At 41.1% G+C, this 19423-nt stretch overlaps 1 protein-coding gene across 3 annotated transcripts in view; it reads right to left on the bottom strand.

Moving 5' to 3' along the window:
• Positions 1 to 19423, bottom strand: part of LOC6579659 (semaphorin-2A) — a 62751-nt gene that overhangs the window by 27627 nt on the left and 15701 nt on the right. For all 3 annotated transcript variants that reach the window (XM_032729905.2, XM_032729906.2, XM_002005505.4), the window contains exon 2: positions 14144 to 14817. In XM_032729905.2, the coding sequence (XP_032585796.1) occupies positions 14144 to 14318 (175 nt within the window). In that variant the 5' untranslated portion in view covers positions 14319 to 14817. The remainder of the gene's footprint in view (positions 1 to 14143; positions 14818 to 19423) is intronic.

The raw sequence follows: 19423 nt of genomic DNA, 5'->3' as shown, positions 1-19423 counted from the left end.
GTGCGCTGGGGTGTGGTGCGGTGTGGTGCGGTGTGGTGCGGCCAGCATGTTAATTAAGTGGAAAAATGTTTGCACTGCGTGTATTTCCTTTCATTGCCCATCTGGTTTTTTCATTCGGCCCGGGAGGGTGGCAGAGTGCTCTAAGGGTAGCAACTACTACTACGGCTACGGTTGCTATACGTTTGATGTTTCTAGCGTTATGAAATATCATAAATAATTGAATCAGGCACAACTCGAAAGTTTTATGAAATCATAATTATATCTACGCAGATGTCTACGAAAGCCAACAGAAATGTCAAAGGCACGACAGAAATATGAACAGGAGACTACAAAAAGTTGTTAACAATTCTCGTTTCGCAATTATTGTGGAAATTCTGTGGAACACTTGTTTAGCGATTATTGCCTTTACTTGTTGACAAAGTGTTTCTGATGAATGTGTAATGAATTAGAAATATGTAAGGAATAAAAATAATTGGAAAATGTATAAAACTGTGAAAGTTGAAGTTTTTATGCGATAGAAATGGGTATAAGATTGCTCTAGAGGGAGTATATGGAATTATTTATTCTTTATGGACATAAATAATATTAAATTAAAATATATATATTTAATTCATGTTTAGCATTTCAATATGAGCTAAAATAAAAATACAGTAGAATCCCGATAAAATGGTGGAGAATTATTGAGAACGAATTTCTTTCAAGCGGATAGAATTTTTTTGATTTATCGCGATTTTCGATTTGTGGTGTGTGCGACTTATCGAGAGTCGACTGTATATGAAACTAGATTGAGTTATTTAAAAGGGAGTTGAGCAGAGGTCTGATTACATTTTATAGACAAAATATCGAGAAAAAAAAATCTAGTTCTTAATTAAAACTATTTTTAATATAAAAAAAAAATTAATAACAAATTTATTGTCGGTATCTAAAGCGCTTTTTTAATTCATCTGATTATGAATTTCTTACCACCTTTTTGCTTACCGCAATATTGATACATAGTATAAATTCTCCACTTTATAATAATTAATAAAAAATAATAATATTATAATTAAGTAATCTATAATTCCCCAGTTATTCCACTTCCTATGCTTCTACCTAGACATACCTAGCCCAGCTTTGCCTTATTCACTTGAATAAGCCATAGTTTAGCTATTTGGCCAGGCCATTGGCCAGGCCATTGCTCTGTGGCTGCGTGGCAGCCTTTTATTTAGTTTATAACACATTTGCGCATCATAATAACCCACATTCGGTGGCATAAGGAAAGACATTTCGTGAGTAAGCTGACAGCCATTAACCTGTTAATGTTGCAATTATGCGGCAGAAATGATGTTGCTATTTGTTTCTCTACTCATTTTTTGTTTGTTTTTGTTTTTGCTTTGCGAGAATGATGTGAGGCAACGAGGCGGCAGTAACAGCCATAAATAAGGCACATTATTAAAGTTGGAAAGACTGAAACAGTGAAGCACTGCATAATGATGGCCGGGCAGGACGAGCTAAGCGTGCACCTGGCCAACAAAGTAACTCAACTGAAAGAGGTAATACATTGTCTGCCTTGTGTGCGAGTGTGTGTGAGTGTGAGTGTGTGTGTCTGTGATGGAGAGTGTGGCAAACAAGCTGGCAACGTAAACACAAGTCTGGCAGCAACTGGCAATTTTAATTACCCACATTGTAGTTGCGTTACTTGAATGTAAATCGAGTTACAAGTGCAAGTTAAAAGGATAACAGAAACTCAACTTGAAGCTCCCTCTCCCTCTCTCTGTGTGTGTGCGTGTGCCTTACAACTACATATATAATGTATTGTAGCTCGTTTTGTTAAGAAGTTCTGATCTAATTAGCGCAAATGCCTGATGGCTGCCAACAAAACACATCACAGATTGCGGACTCTCAGAGCTCATCCCATTTGCCATGCATTTGGAGACTTTTGTGGGATTGCATTGCCTGGCTATTGTGCTGCCTATTCTGTGGCCATGTTGCATGTTGGGTGATTTATTTCATAAAAAAATCATAAAAAGTAGATAGAAAAAAAACATAATCATCATAAAAGACGGCGGGCGGGCGTAAGGTGTGCCAGCAAATGATTTTCTTTAGAGGCGCCTTATTTATAACAATATTTGGAGTTTTTATGATATGCTGCCTATGTGTGTGTGTGTGTGGGTGTGTGTCAGGACTTTACCCTATGCGGCCATAAATCATGTAGTTTGCTTGCTCGCCTGGCGTAAAACTTGTCTGGGCTCTTCGTTTACTCATTAGATTTGGCCATTTTCGTCCTTTTGTCACCTTCATAAGACCCGGCATGAAACACAGCACAACATAATAATATGCTTATTTCAAGATACACCTTTTGTGTCAACTGCAGAAAGGTAAGTCGTCTCACTTTCTCCCTCTCCCTCTCTCACTCTAACTCTGTCTCGTTGCGTTGTCAGCAATCCTTGTGGAGCCACAAGAGCAGCAACAACAATGCTTCTGGCGCTATCGTGGCAAGCGTCGTTGATTGGCAGCAGGTCGCGTGTGATGGGTGGTTTAGGTGGCTGGGTGGTTGGCTGGCTGGTAGCTAGCCTGTTATTTTCTTAATTTTCAACACGTTTGCTTCTTTTCGACTTGATTATCCTTTTGGTGCTTGTGCGCCTGCCAAAACGAACTGGCACAAGACGCGCCACCAAACGAATTGCCACACACAAAGGCGTATCTATTTCGTGACAAAAGGCAACTTTACTCACTGTGTGTGCGTGTGTGTGACTGACTGGGCTGCGGCTTTGTTGCCTACTTTTGAAGCAGCCTACATGTATTTACACCTGAAAGTATGCTAACGTCTTGCAGCACGCACGCAACGCGCGTCGCCCCATCACACAGCCATTCACCCACTCACCCACCCACCCACGCACCTACACACAGCCCGCTGGGCTCTTGTTTCACTTCCAGGTATGCGCATAACTTTGCACCTCGCTCAAATATCTGCCGACGACTGGCCACCAGGGATGCGCAATAACAGTCTGAGCTAAAGTCTGCAGTCACGAAAAGCTCAAGTATTGAGTTGATAGAAAACAAACCTAAGCAGCATTTAGAGGAGAGGAATATAAGAAGAAGACGGATGTATGATATATAAAATGCTAATACAAAATATTAAATAATATACTTTTTCACTGATTGTACATTCATAATATTAATAAAATTATTGAATAAAAAAAATGAAATAATAATAATAAAATTTTTTTTAAGTATTAATAAAATTTTTAAATAAAAAAAATTAAATAAGATTCAGAGCTTGGATTGAGAGCATGAGGCATACAAACTGAACCATCTACTAGTTTCTGTTTGGTATGGAACATTAATAATAACTATAATAATTTAATAACAAATTATTATGTACAGATTCTTTACTCAATACAACAACAAAAATAAATAAATAAATAAAAAAAATAAATAAAAAAATAAATATAAAAAATAAACAAAAAAATAAAAATAAATTAAATAAAAATACCAGCAATACTTTCTGTCTACTGACAGTACACCAAAATAAAGTCTATAAACCATATATATAAATTATATTAATAAAAAAATTGTTAATAGTTTTAATGCTAGCTTCTACTTTTACTATACAAACTTGTTAAAAATTTAATTAATTTTATATTTTTTATTTTATTTTATACTTAATATAATTATTATGCAAATGGAATTATTATATAAATACTTTTTTGCTATTGACTCTCAATAGTGAGAGAAGCTCAGCTTTATATATTGTATATTAATAATTTATTGTTATCCCATTTTTCCTCTATTCATTCTATTCCCTTATATATTCAAGCAGCATTAGAGCTCTGTCAAAGTCTTGCTCTGGCTGCCATCTCTAATGCCCAATTCAAACAAATGTTTTATATGTATTTTGGCAAAGGCAAAACTTGAGCGTCAGCCATGTGCGTGCTGTCGTCTTATGACAGAAGTTGTTCGGCCAGCGACAGTCGCCCGTATGCCACGCCCACGTAGCTGAAAGGCAACTTGAAGATTTACTACATTTTTGTGGTTAACATGAATCGACTGCCGTTGAGCAGCAGCCGTTGCCGCGGCTACAGCAGCAGCAGCAGCAGCAGCAGGAGCAGCAGCTTCCTTGGCAGCAGCTCACGCTCAGCCAATTTAGTTTCAACGACGCGTGGCCTAAATTGTTTTAAATTACAAGACGGCCATTAAAGTGAGGCCGTTAATCCTGCGGGCAGGCACACATAACTATTCTGCTCACACACACACACACACGCACACGCACATCCACTAATACATATAGACATATATACATAGGTACATATGTACACGCCGTCAGGTATTTCCGGCAGCTCATTTCCGTTTCACCTCAATTGGGTAAACGTAAACCAGAAAAAAATGAGAGAAAAAACTAAGCTAACTGGGGGCAAAAGCAAAGCTGCAAAACCAAGCAAAAATAAATATGAGAAAGAACAAAAAAAAAAAAAGAAATAAAGAAAAGAAAACATCACAAAGGGTGCCCGGACTGAGGCCCACATGCAATGCCATAACTAGACGCAGCAGGTTTTTCCTGACTCCACGAAGGGTGCATAAATTAGGGCTAAGCCAAAGCGACGCGACGCGACGCGACGACTTGCAGTTGACCGTAGACGGTGCACAGATACAGACACAGAAACAGATACAGCGCCGGCTGAGCTTTGTGGGCAATGTTGAGGCCAGCCGCAGCAGACAGTGAGCCAATGTCGCCCCCTCGGCGACGTCTTGCGGCAGAATTTAAAGACAAGCGCCCCTTTCTGGCCAAGGGCACCGTCTCCGTCTCCGGCGGGCACTTGTGCAACACCTCAGCATTTATTTATGGCAGAGAATTTAAATTTCAAAGCACACATTGCATACTTGCAGGCGTCAGCGCTCCTTCGCCGCTTGGGGTCGTACACCCCTCAAATTAGCGCACTTCCCCTTGGGTTTTATGTGTTTACCTTTTATGATTGCTAGCCGGGCTGTTGTTTGCGGCAAGCAATACTATGCTTTAGACTTTATATTTTTTGGCAACCCACCCCCTCGGCGTCCACATGCGGCATAAGTGTGGCAAATTGCACACTCGCACACACACACACACACACACACACATAGTAATACAGAGTAACAGCAAAAGGAAATTTGGCCGAAATTGCGCGGTAATTGCAGCCGCTAAATTTCACTTTTGTTTCGCCAGCCGCACACTCTGAGCTGCCTGCGCCATGTGTGTGTGTGTGTGTGTGTGTGTGTGTGGCAATTGCCGTGGCTACAGCTACGACCATGCCGCAGCCCAGCAGAAATTGAGCGGTAACAAAACAAAAAAAAAAAAAACAAGAAGAGAATTATGCGGCAACAGAGCGTGTCGAGCGAGGGCGCCCAATCCCCCTTCCGCCCCCTGCTCAGCCCTGCCCTGCCCTACCCAAGTGCCGCATGGCCGGCAGTTTTCATTTTTAAATTGGCGGTTTTATGTGCAATTGTATGTGTGTGTGTGTGGGCATGACTAACACACACACACACATACAGCCACCCTCCCATCACACACACACACACGTCGTGCGCTGGCTGCGCGCATTAGCAAATTTTTATTGCATACTTTCGAGCGCAATTGCAATTTAATGCGCCCAACCACCACATGTTCCACATGCGGCTTTTATGCTCCACGCATAATTTAAGCATCGCCAAGCCGCATGCAAAATGCTCGCCGAGATTTATATTTTCATATATTCGACCACATTTGACATGCGAAATGTACTCGAATTTGTGCTTTTATTATTTTCGCTGATATATTTTAAACGAGTCGCACATTAGACACGTGTCTTCCGTGCTGTGGCTTCGGCCTGACATTTGCTCTGGATGAATATGGCATAATATGCCAGGCTGTTGGCATTTTATTGCACTTGCTTTGTGTCTTCATTTGTGGAACAATTCGTGTTTGAATTGCTCAACAAAAATACCTTGTAAACAATTGCAGGCACAAAGGTTGTTTGATGAGTTGCTTCAAGTGCAATTGAGTGGTGGAGAGAGCGAGAGGGGGAGAGAGAGATGAGTGTGTATAAGCTCAAGAAATTTACTGAGATTTAGGCAACATTTGTTAAGCATAAGTTGGTAATTTAAAGACTCTGCGATCTGTCTAGAAAAAAGTTTTAAGCTCTAAAATTTATATGGACTAAACGAATAAGTTCTGCGGCCTAAGAATGAGTAGAGTTTCTATTTATTTATTAAGTTTTTATATTATGCAATATATTATATTCTTGTTTAGTTTTTGCATTTCGTCACCCTCTTATATAACTCAAAAATATGAAATTTCATTCAAATTTATTCAGCAGCCATTTAAGGTCTCTCTCATGCATGCAAGATAATAAAAATAAAATATTAGTAAATCAAATAAAAGAGTTGAATTTATGTTTATTATTTAAATGTGTGAATAAATTCATTTATTATCTATTTTTATTCATTTATTATTTATATTTATATATGACAATAAAATAAACACACTGAGTAGCATTTTCTATATACATTTATTCAATTGTTGCTCTTGCAAGGCAAAATATATTTTAACTTCCTTCAATTATTCAATTATCAATCTACAGTCTATACAACTCTACTGGCTTTATGCAGGGTATTCGCACGATCTCGTGCCTGCCAGTTGGCATGTGGAAATGCCCTTGAGATGTGTTTGTTTATCATAAACTCTCTCCTTCTCCTTCACTCTGTCTCTCTCCCTCTCGCTCTCCCTCTCTCTCTCTCTCTCTCTCTCTCTCTCTCATTTGACTGCTTGTGCTGTCATATAAATTAAACCATAAATCGAGTGCATAATTCTGGCATTGATTTCGGCTGTTTGCGTGTCAATTTTTTCCTTTTGTTGCTGCATATTCGTGCCATCACGCTGCGTATACGTAACATGTAACTGTCGCTTATAGCATGGCTGCAGCAAGACAAAGCCTCGTTTGCTTATGAAGCTTGTGGTCATAACTCTGTTAGCTTCGTTTGCTGTCTGCCTTTTTGCATTTATGCCTCTTTATTTATAGTATGTGTGAACGCATGCATGCCTGCCTCTGTCTGTGTGTGTGTGCCTGTGTGTGTGTGTGGAATGCTGTCGTGTGGGTGCGTAGGAGATCCTTTTGTTTTACGTTTATTATTTATAATAAATGACTTCACATACCAAGGCAGCAGTCGCAGCAGTCACACTCTGCCCACCACCCCACGCCCACTGCCCACTGCCCACCAGCCCACCGCCCACCTTTCATTTATTATTTAATAATATTATTGAGCGTGCCGGCCTTTTGTCTGCGACTCGCTATTGTTGTTGCCCAAGAGGAGATGGCACATACATATGTATGTGTATATGTTTATCGCTATCTATTTGGAAACGGGTCAATCGATTTTGTACGCTTGATCCTTTGAAGGCGTTTCGTTATATGAACACACACTCACACACACACACACAGACAGGGAGAGCTAGAAATTCTTGAATAGGCAAGCAATAATTAGAAATTGGTTCGCTTGTTTGTTTATATTGAAGCACAGACATATGCATGTATGTATTTATGTATGTATGTATATCCATATATTTTGCTAGAGCCTTGTGTATGATTGCTTTGTTAAGGGCTGGCATTGTGTGTCGCTTAAATGATGTGTTAATTTTGTGGCCCACATATGCGAGTCGTTGGCCGCTGGCCCGTTTAGCTGTTCATTTCTATGCATGACCAGACTTGGCCAGCAGCCCGGCTGCACTTAATGCAATTATTCGGGGGCCAGCAAAAAATTCCACGACTGACAATAAACCAATTTAACTTTTGCAATATGCTTGGAATTACCCACCCGAAAAGGACGATGCGTCTGTGGCCAAGTTCCACCCTCACCCGGGCCAAAGCCGGTCGCTGGCTTATGGCTTATGGTCAAAATAGTTTGACGTCCATGCATTCACAATGGACAAATTCAGCGAGCGTGAGTTGGTTGGGGCGAGGGTTGCTTGCCTTTATGATAGCCGAAAGTATTTATTTATGTGACTGCCTGACCCCCCGCCCCCCCGGCAAGAGCATTTTGAGTGACTTTCCAACCACCCGGATTAGCGCGGGGTCAATTGTTGGCGTGTTTAATGCCATTACTGGCAACAGTTCGAGCCAGCCGAGCAGTTGCTGCCATAACTCGAGCAACTACAGCCAGCTCGCATGTTTGGCAACGGCTCGAATTGCCTTTGGCCATGATATGTATGGTCAAATATTAACAGATAATTGAATTAAGTGTAAGTAAGTGAGGTGTGCGTGTGTGTGTTAGCCATTGCTAATAGCTAATCTGAAGTGTTATTTACTTTGGTAACTGCTTTAAAGCAGTTTATCGCTTATCCTTAAAGCTTTAAGTTGTTTGCCTCGATAAACTATTTAATGCCCATATACATACATGTTCAATATTTAATTAAAAATACACACACACACACTCATACACACTCTCACAGTTGCTGTCGCTCTTGGCAGCCCTGTGTGTCAGCATAGCTGTTGCCTGGCCTTCGCCCTGGCCGCAACGGCCGTGTTCAGTTAATTAAATCAAGCGACATGTGTTTAAAATAAATTAAATAAATAAATGAACAATATATTGCATTATTTTTAATAGGTGCGCGCCCAGCTTAAGTGCCAGCCACATATACATGCATGCATATATAAATTAAGAATTTCAATAAGTCGCATACAAATTGCAACTCAACCGCAATTTAAAGAGTTGTGAAGCTGCGCAGCTTCAACAGCCAGCGATAAATATTTTATTTATATTGAAGGTGTGTGAAAATTAATTAATTATATTCATTACTATAGTCAATAGAGTAAACAATGAAAATATGCTCTGCTTATATATCTATACATGTCTGAAGATCATGTACATATAATAGAATTCATATTAGTGCCTTCTCTCTTTCTGTCTCGCTCGCTCTTCTTAAACTCCCACAATTCCTTTGCTCTTCTTCTGCCTAGCTGACAGCTTCAGTCACAGATTACACAGCATCTGTCAAACAAATATTTCCGCTTACACTAAACAGCACACACACACACACACAAACATATAGCAAGCAATACACTGCTCAAAAAACGCGCGTAATACAATTTAGTGGCTGAAACATTTTTGGTTTAATTAATTTGTAGTCATTAACTGGAGCCGCCTTCAAATGCGTGGCGACAAGCCCAGCACTCCTGCTGTGTGTTGTCGTTTTGTTAGTAGGTGTCAATACATGCAAACACACACACACACACAGACACACACATCAGCGAAGATAGAGTGAGTGTGAGAGTGAGAAAGATAGAGCAAGAGTATGTATTACAAGCGCTGCGGTACACCAAAATGTATGCCACATGTGATGCTAAGCAGCATACACAAGTATGTGTGTGTATGCATATGTGTGTGCCTGTGCCTGTGTGTGTGTGTGTGTATGAAGATATATTACATTTTGCGGCCAACGCATCTGTGGTTCTGCGCGCCTCTGTGTATGTGTGTGTGTGTGTGTGTGTGTGGAGCTGACAAGCATTTGTACTTGTGGCTTTCGACTGTTTGGCCAAAACGTTGAGACATAAGTTGAATTATGGCACTTGCCACTTGCCGAACGCCGAGTGCAGAGGCAGAAGCAGAGTCAGAAGCAGAGGCAGAAGCAGAGACAGAAGCAGAAGCAGCAGCAGCAGCTGCATCTACAGCCACTGCTACGGCCACAGCTCCAACTACAGCTGCAGCTGCCTAATGAACTTGTTAGGCGCCACGCAGCTGATACCCTACAGAATTTGGGTCAACAATGCTGTAAATTATGGCTTTAACCGAATTTGGGGCGTGTCGAGCAAGCCAAAGCGCTTACACCAGGCTATTTTTGGCTAAATCTCATAAAAATGAGCAACAGGCCCGGCCGAGTCGCTGCTTCGTTTGTATTGATTTCTATGTGCTATGTCCGTCGTCATCCTGTGACAATTTGTCAGCTTTTGTTAAATTTCTGTTGCCTACTTTAAGGCGCAGCCCATAAATTCCCTGTCTGTGTGTGTGTGTGCGTGTGTGTGTGTAGGCACATCAGCAAATACCTAACTCGAGATTATTTGTCGTTTCGTGTTGTTGTTGATTTTGATGTGGGCTCCACCTGCGTGTGTGTATGTGTGTGTGTGTGTGCTAGCATTTTGCCTTGGCTTTGCCCTGAAATTGTTTTTCCGCACATCAACTTTATTATGCCTTAATAATTGATGCTGCGGCTGCGACTGAGGCCAGGGCTCAGTTTGGCGTAGCTCCATCAATTGAATTGCTGATAAATTTCTGTTACTGCCTGACTAGATAGACCATGGCCCCACTGCCATACTGCTGCTTAATTGTGAGGCCAGCGCTCAGTCGCCGTTGGCCGGGTAAATTAGCCAGCTAGTAGCGCAGTTAGTCTGCCCACATAGTTACCTGGCGCCGAAGTTTGTTGGCCAAAGTTTCGGGCGCTTTGGCCTTTGTAAAGTGGGCAGCGCTAAATGCCCCAAATTCTTTAAGTTTACAAGCAAAACATTTGTGCGCAGTTTTCATTTTCTTGCCCTGTTCTTCGCTTTTTATTTTTATTTCTTTTGGGCTTGCGTGCGTGCCCGAAATGAGGCAAGTTTTTTTTCTATTTTTCTCTTCTTTTTTTTTAGGTTTTTTTTTTGTGTATTTTTACACCCTTTTTCGACAGCATTTTCTTTTCTTTCCAGCTTGTTGTTGTTGCATTTTGATCTCTTTTCTATTTACGCAGCGGCCGCAAGTTTGGCCTGGCATTTGGTTTGCCGGCCATGGCCAGCGGGCAGGCGGGGCAACCCCTGCTAATATTCGCCATTAAACTTTTGCTTGTTTTTCTTTAATTAACAACACAAACATCTGATATGCTACTTTCTACTTTGCTTTCGCTATTCGCCTTTATTTTTTGTCGGCTTTTTATTTTTATTTTTATTTTGGTTTTTTTCCTCCCCCATTTTCTTGTGTTTTTTGTTGCTTACTTTAGCCATTGCATACCTTTATTAAGTTTCGTGTTATTTTTACTCCTTTTGCGGGTCCCGACAAAAACTTTGGTGCTTAAAATTTGTACCATCGCCGCTCTCCTTTATGCTGGCCAAGGCAAAGGGTTAGACCCAACCCGCCCCCGCCCCCTGCTCCTACGGCTCTGTTTACATAACGTCCGCGCCCACAAAAACCACCTTGAAATGATGGCGCTTTGTCTTTGATTTGATTGCATTAATTGTTTAAATGGCTGCGGTTTGCTCGGTTTCGATAAGGTCTTTGCACCCGGCTCTTTTAGCGGGCTAAATCTTTAATGCATTGTGCAAACAGCTTCAAGGATTAAATGCTCATAATAGAGAATTCCATTAGACTTACTAAGCAGAACGCAAATTTTTTTGAAGGTTTTTTGTATATTTATTTTAAGCGCTGAACGCAAATGCCTTAAAAAGTTAAACAGAAAATACTAAGTTAATATTTTTATTAAGTGTATTTAACAAAATTTTCGATTAGCGCTTGATTGAAGCTAAATTTTCAAGGGCATGCAAATTAATTATGTTTAACCATTCTCGGAACTTGGCCAACTTTTTTAATACATTAAACAAAAATACAAATATTTGCCGGCCTAAAATAATTATTTCTGTGCAGCGTGGGTCAGTCTGTTGTGGATATAGATCTGTGAGATTCTTGCTCTGGTTTATGCTTATAACTTGTTATGATTGATTAAAAGTAATTTATGAATCAATGAGCTCGAGTTTGTCTGACAGACAAATGCCTTAAGACTAGGCCTTCTAGTTGGACTTTACTCCACGAGCTCCTGCTCAAGACTGACTGACCCAGCGCTGTCTCAATTCCGATGATCGTAAGTGTATCACACTAACACACACATGCCCACACACTCCCTTCAGGCGCCAATCATATGCTACCATTTCACATAGAGAGGCTCAGCCAGAGGAAGAGAATCAGATCAAGCTTTCGGCTTTACTTCGTTGACTACGTTCGTTGAAATGAGAGGCAGCCGAACAGAATTCTAGAGAGTTGAGTAGACGAGCCGATGGCTTCGTCACGAAGAACTTACACATGCAGCACTCTCAGTTTGATGAGAGCTATATGGCTTGCCTAATATAATTCATTAAATTAAATTCTAAATATTCAAAATATATTATTAAAGAAATATAAATAAATCAACGTAGTCGAAAATATTAGTAAATAGTTTTAAAATGTTTAAAAATATGCTTTTCTATAATATTTATTTATTTATTAAATATATAAAAATTATTTTTGAATATCATTGTATTAAATTTAATTAATATAATAATAATTTTATTAATATACATATTTTTCATTTTATATTTTTAAAACTAATTTTTAATTATTATTATATGCACTAAATATTAGAAAAAGTAAAAAAAAAAGTAGAATAAAATATTATACTTTTTTTAATTGTTCTAATACTTTGTTTATTTATTTATTTTAATTTTTAATTTTAATTTTTAATTTTTATTCACTCCCACCAACATCACCCAACACATGCTTCAGAGAAATAAATATGAAGAGCACACAACATGCAATTAAACCGCATTAATTTGGCAAACAGAGAGCGCTGCATATAAATGGGAATATGAATGCAGTTATAGTTCATAATTTGAATAAAATATTTTGCAACATATTTTGTTATTGCGCTGTGCCAACAACGAGGCCCCAGAGCGCTGGGAACACAGCTGCGAGCGAGACTAACAGCAATTATGTTAGAGCAGGAGGCGGAGGAGCTGAAACTAGATGGTCAGCGGAAAAAAATCCTCATATGTGTGTGTGTGTGTGTGTGTGTGTGTGTGTGGCACCAAACATGCCGCAACTGTCATAATGCCACATGAGTGTTAACATAAAAATTAAAAACTTTTTGGCGCGCTCAACTTTTTATTTACTGCATGGCAAATGAACTAAGCGACAAAGCAGCTGCAGCAGGAGCACGAACAGCAGCAGGAGCAGCAGCTGCCACAAACTTTTGCAGCGCACTGTGAACGAATTGCGGATGGCTGGCGGACAGTGTTTATTGTGTGGGTAAATTAAAGCGGATTACTTAATGCGAGCTGCATTTTTGATGCACCTCTGTGTAATGCTCATGTTTGATTTACCTAAATGACTTTTAATTATTCAGCAGTCAAATGTGGGCCACACACACACACATATGTACACAGAGGCGTTGAGTGGCTTATTGGGCTGCAAATCTGGCTGGGCATAAGCCCACTTTAAGTCTATAAAAACAGCACTTGAAAACTAATTAAACACTAATAGCAAACAACAAAAAGCTGCGCAAAGGCAGTTCAAGTGGCGGAAATGCCAGCGAGTCGGACAGCAGCAGCAGCAGTAGCCTGCAATTAAACCAAACAAAACAAAAGTACAAAAGTAAAAAAAAAGAAAAAAACTGAAGGAAAATAGAAAGAAAAGCTGCGCAAAACTTTTTAATTTCGCCAACAAGGGCTGAGAGCTGAGGCAACACAGGCTGCTGGGCGCGAATGAGTCTATAAGTTGGAGTCGATTGCGAGGCAGCCGGGCAGCGTCTTGCCGGGGAAATAAAACAATGATGGCCAAACAAAAGCAATACGAGCTAAGCACGAGTATCGGGTGCCAAATGGCCAAATGGCCAAATGGCGAAAGGATAACAGACGGCGGAAGTGAAACGAAATGGCAAATCAATGGATGGCTGCGACAGCAGACGTGGGACGACCCCCAACCCCTGCAACGCCGCGCCCAACAACAATAGCAAATCCGCTTAAAGTCAAAATTATTCCTTAACCAAAAAAAAAAAAAAAATAAGAAGGAAAAACTGAAGAAAAGAAATAAAGAAAGCCAAACGGAACGAACCCTTGTGCATGTGTACAAAACTGGCTAAGCGGCTGTTGTGTTGGCCAAAAGTTCTGGCCGAAACGCGGCGGCTGTTTAAGCCCTAAGCTGTTGACTTATTTACCAGGCTTCGATTTGCTTTCGCTTTGGCCGCCCATTGTTGTGCCCCGATTTGTTGCCACGGCTTAGCTGCTCAACAATTTTCGCTTAGCCAGATTGCGTGAAACAGATAAGCGCAGCGCCGCACTTCGCAGTAGATAAATTAACAGAACGAAAAACACTCACTTAAACCTGAAGCAACAATATCTATGTATGTGTGTGTATGTATAAAATAGGAGGACAGGGCTGGGCTTACCTTTGTGATGCCGCAGGTGATGGCCAACAGCTGCTGCTGCGCCCGTGCAACACGGCGGCTCGTAATATAAATTCCAAGTGTTCTCATAATCCGCCCGAGCGTAATCCACATAAATTATTTGGGCGGCAAGCGCGAGCAGCCAACCGCCGAGCAGGCTCTGCCGCAACCTGGCCATCTTGCTGGTCAACGCTTTCGATGGCTATAAACTAAAGCTTCGGCACTCCTCAGACTCGCGCGCACACACACACACACAGAGATAGATCAGAGGTAGCAGCTGGTATTCTCGCTCAACGACAACAACAACAAAAACGATGCGAGCACACGATGTGGAGCATTGAGCCAGGGAGCATCGACTGATCTCGACTAGATTCGAATTGTTTGCATGTATTCACATGTTCGACGCGATGAGCGCGAATTCCGAATCGGATCACAAATGCGAGCGTGTTCCGCGTGCGTATGTGTGTGGACGTATGTATGTGTATGTGTTTGTGTGTATGGGTGAAGGACGAACGCACGGCACGAGCTGCGAATACGAACTGAGTGGCCAAAGCACGAGGAACTGTGTTAAATAAACACACACCACGACGACAGCGACGACGACGGCGACGATGACGATGAGACGACACGAACTGATGCACGACTCGGTCTCAGCTCAGTTCGGCTATGCTAGACACCTGTAAAGAGAGAGAGAAAGAGAGAGAGAGTGAGCGTGACGGTTTGCGCATGCGCGTGTCGTAAAATATCCCTGTATATTTCCCAGTTTTGTTTATGTTTACGAGCCGTGCGCCAAGTGTATTGAACTCATTTAGAGCAGCGCTCGGCTTGCAACGTGCAATGGGCAACGTGCAACGTGCAATGTGCAACGCTATGCGCTCTACAACAATAACAACGCCAAATGCAATCCACACACATTTTCAAGGGTAACTGCAGACACATTGAAACTGAAGTGCGGCGGCTGCTGCTGCTGCTGCTGCTGCTGACACCCCCGCAGCTGCAGAGAGACGGGGAGACGAGACGAGGCGAGACGAGACTGTTGCCAGTTGAGCAGACAGGCCGGGAGTTTGGTGGACATGGCAGACAGGAACCGTTAGCAGCCCAGCCCAGCCCAGCCCAGACGCTAACTTCCAGCCCAAACCGGAACCAGACACAGTTGCACTTAAAGCATTTTCGTGCATTATTATTTATGCATATGCTTGTAATTGCAGTAGAAATACTTTCTGTGTGTGTGTGTGTGTGCCCAGACTCTAGCTAAATGCTTTTTTTCACATTTTTTTTTTCTCTTCTTTCTTTGCATTGCGGCTTTGCGTGCTGCCTTCTACAAATTTCAGCACATTTTCAATGCTGCATTTGTATAGGCTGTAAAAAAAAAAAAGAAAAAACAACAAAAAGGTTCTCTTAAGGCCAGACATAAGTCACTCAGACAGTCACGCAGACGGCCCAAGCTGCAGGGCAGACACTCAGAGACAATTAGACGCTAGCCAACAGAAGCTTTCTATCCCGCTCTATCACTCTTTCTATGTGTGTGTGTGTGTGTGCGTGGGCTTGAGCACTTGAAGTATAAGTTGGAAATAATTTTATTCTAAAAGTATGTGCAAAGAATTTTTAGTCGATAACTATAATTGTGGCTTAGTTAATATTCAATGAAGACAATCGAGAAATTAAAATGCTTGGAAATATTAAGAAAGAAATAAAAATTGTTCTAAATTTATAAATGGATTCAATAAATATTTCATGTTATTTATTTTTTTTCTCGTTTTCATTTAAAAATTTAATATATTTAAGAGGTAAGCCAAATTATTCGTAGAAAATTTTTAAATAATTTTTATTTCTCTGCGAATACGATTAGAAAAAGATAATAAACAAAAATTATATTTAAACAAATTAAATGTGGCATAATATTTTATTAAATTTTATTTATTATTTTTATTTTTATTTATTATTATTTATATTATTATTAAATATTATTTATTTATAATTGTTCTTTATCTCACGCTGTTTTAGAAAAAAAATAAAAAATAAAAATAAAAAAATAAAATCAATTTAGGAAAAAAAGTATAAAAATAAAATTAAATAAATTAAATATTTATTAAATTAAATTTTACTACCAAAAATTGTTGTCTAATCATATTAAAAATATTTTAATTCTTAATATTTAATAAATTAAATATTTTTACATATTTATGTGAACTTGAGCAATATGAATTATGGCTTAAAAAAAGCTTAAACAAAATCTTCACATTTCTCCTTTCGTCTGCATTAAATGCTAGAATTCAAAATTCATGCATATTATCATTTGAAGCACTTTAAAATCGACATTATTTTTAGCAGTGTAATAACTATCAGACAGTCCAACAAGTTTCAGCATACTTTTGCTATTTATGGCGCGCTTGGACTTGACTTTGGCATCCAGATCAGACGGAGTCCAATAACAACAAACTGTCTGTTCAGCTGACCGCAAGTTAACAAAGTTTTGCCATTTGGCTTCTCTGCATTTTGGCTTAAATTTTGTGCATTGGAATTTTTAACCCTCTCTATTTCTCATCCCATCTCCCTCTTCTGTGTATCTTTGGAAAGGCCATGACAATTTGCGGCTGCTTTGTGCGACAGCAGCGAAAAGCATAAGGCTTTAATTTGTGTGGCATCAAGACGAGTGGCCCAGACATTTGCTGTGCGCCAGGCAGCCAGCCAGCACATTCGTGTGGCATGCGGCATGCGGCATGCGGCTCACCCGCACCTGTCCTGTGCACTGGAGCGCACAAAAACAAGCTCAACAATTGCCTTATAAATGCCCTCAAACTTGGACTCAAACGGAATGAGTTTTTGGGCAGCAGTGGAAAAAACTTTGATTAATGTACGCTTAAAGAGCCGGCAAATACGTGAAAGCAGGCACAGCACAAGGAAAAACAAGGACACAACTTTTCATAACTTTAGCACACACACACACAGACACAGACACTGACAAAACAGGAGCAGGAGTAGAAGCAGGAGCAGGACAGGCAGACTGGCAGTAGACCGCGTGCAGCCGGCGGCTTCTTAGCCAAAGCGCAACAAAAACTTATGCAATCAAGGCAAAGGCGTACAGGAGGCGGCTACAACAGCATAAAACAGGGCCAGGACCAAGGCTGTTGGCACTGCAGCAGTTTCAAGGCGCCGCACAACAATGTCAGCGACGGGCAGCCGAAGGAATCACAGCGAAAAAGCGTTAAAAAATGAATTGTAAAACAAACAGCAAACAAACGAGCAACATTCGCTAAGGGCACGCCCACACACACACACACACACACACACACAGACACAGGCACAACATGCTGCTAGCAGGCAGCCACAAAGTAGCCAGCGACCCGCAGCGACCCGGGACCAGCAAACGAGGTCTGCTCCAGGCGCGCGATATCTGCAACGTCAAAGTCAGCAGACCGGTTCAAGCTCACCCGCAGCTACCATCTCTCTCTCCCCCTCTCTCTCCCCCTCTCTCTCACTCTATCTCATACTCCTGCTCAGCCTCAGCGGCATCCATAGCCACACGCCCGCGCCCGCGCTGGTTAATAGAAAATGTAATTCGATGCATTTAATGTTGGCAACGCCAAACGCTGCAGGTTGCCCTCGAGTCGCAGCCGAGGGTATGCGACGTGCCCGATACCCAGGTTCAGGTTCAGGTTGAGCTTCGCCTCCTGCTTTTTTATGAGTTTGCATTTGGCTGCTATTCATCCAGCACCATCGACGTCGTCGTCGTCGTCGTCGTCATCGTCGTTGACGTTGTTGTGTTTGAGTTGCTTACCTAATCCTTGCAAACAAGTTAAAAACGTTGTAAAACAAACAACAAACAAAACGAAATGAGTGGCAACTGACGCTGACGCCGATGCCGATGCCGACGCTGGCGTTGGCGTTGGCGTTGGCCTCGACTGTGGGGCTGCGCACGGCTGGCATGGCTCTCAGATGAGCTGCCCACCCAGCGCTAAGGGTAATCAGGAAATTAGGAGCGAGCAAAAAATGCTGCATACTTTTCGGGGACGAAAGCTTCAGCAAGGGCAGCAAAAAGAACTAGAGATGATTAGAGATGGGCTAAGTTGGAATATATATGTGAATATATTTTGGAGAGCTGTTATAGTATATAGTATAGTATGATCTTTGTATAACAGAGAGAGTATAACAGAGATATTATAACAGAGACACTTTTCAGAAAGAAGAGCTGGCACTCCTACGATGTTAGTTACTTGGAATATATAAGCCAAAATATATTGTAAATATACAATATATAGAAAATAAGAACTGAGTAGAGTATAAGAGAGAGAGAGAGTATAACATATATAGATTAACAGAGAGCATAACATAGCAGAGAGCATAACAGAGAGTAGTTTTTCAACGAAGCCGTTTACATAGAGGAAAATACATTAATATAAAATACCAGCTTACAAGAGATGAAATCTGGGATGAGTTTAGAATATTTTTGACTTATCAGCCATGTTTATTAATAATATATTTATTAATTATTAACCTACTGATACATTGACTAATTAAAATACTAGTTTTTACTACCCCTTTAGAAAAATTACCTTCAATTGCATAATTCATTTTCATAATTTTACAAAATTCAGTCATTGCATACATCTTCTTCTCAAAGCTCTACATATGGTAAGCAAACATTCTGCTTATATCCAACTATTCAAACTAAACATAGTGCTGTTCACACGCTCACATCTCTAATTTGGTTATTGGCTTTTTTTTTCTAGTCCGTTAAAAACAGTTTCGATGTTCCTGGTTGGAAATTGTCAGTCGTAAAGCCAGACGCATTGGGCAAATGGAAACGATTTTGACTGACATCGAGTGCCATGAGAAATACAAACAATCATCAGGCAGCCAGGCAGCCAGGCAGTCAGGCGGGCATGCACCACTCCTGCCCCGCCCCTCGGCTGCGCCCACCCTCATTTTGGTAACCTCAGCAACCTGCGCCGCGTGCCACAGCAATGACAAGCGGCGCGGCAGCGCTAATAGAAATTAAACGAAAGTGCTGCACGACTGATGGCTGCTGCTAGAGGAGTGGGCGGAGGAGGAGGCGAGTGTGTGGGCTGGCTGGAGTGAGTGTACCTGGGTGGTTGCCAGCCAACTGCAAATTCGAGCCACCCTGCAGCGAGCGTGTGAAGGTCGAGCTGGAACGAAGTGCAGCACCAGCAGCAGCAGCAGCAGGAGTGGGTGCAGGAGCAGCAGGAGTGGGCGCAGGAGCAGCGAAGGGCGCACATTTCGCTTTCATTTCGTTTGCTGGCTGTTTTTTCTTATTTCGGTACT

Source organism: Drosophila mojavensis, unplaced genomic scaffold (assembly GCF_018153725.1).
Source record: "Drosophila mojavensis isolate 15081-1352.22 unplaced genomic scaffold, ASM1815372v1 contig_80, whole genome shotgun sequence".
Taxonomy (NCBI): domain Eukaryota; kingdom Metazoa; phylum Arthropoda; class Insecta; order Diptera; family Drosophilidae; genus Drosophila; species Drosophila mojavensis.
Note: the sequence above shows the minus strand (reverse complement) of the source record. Positions and strands in the feature narration are given on the sequence as shown.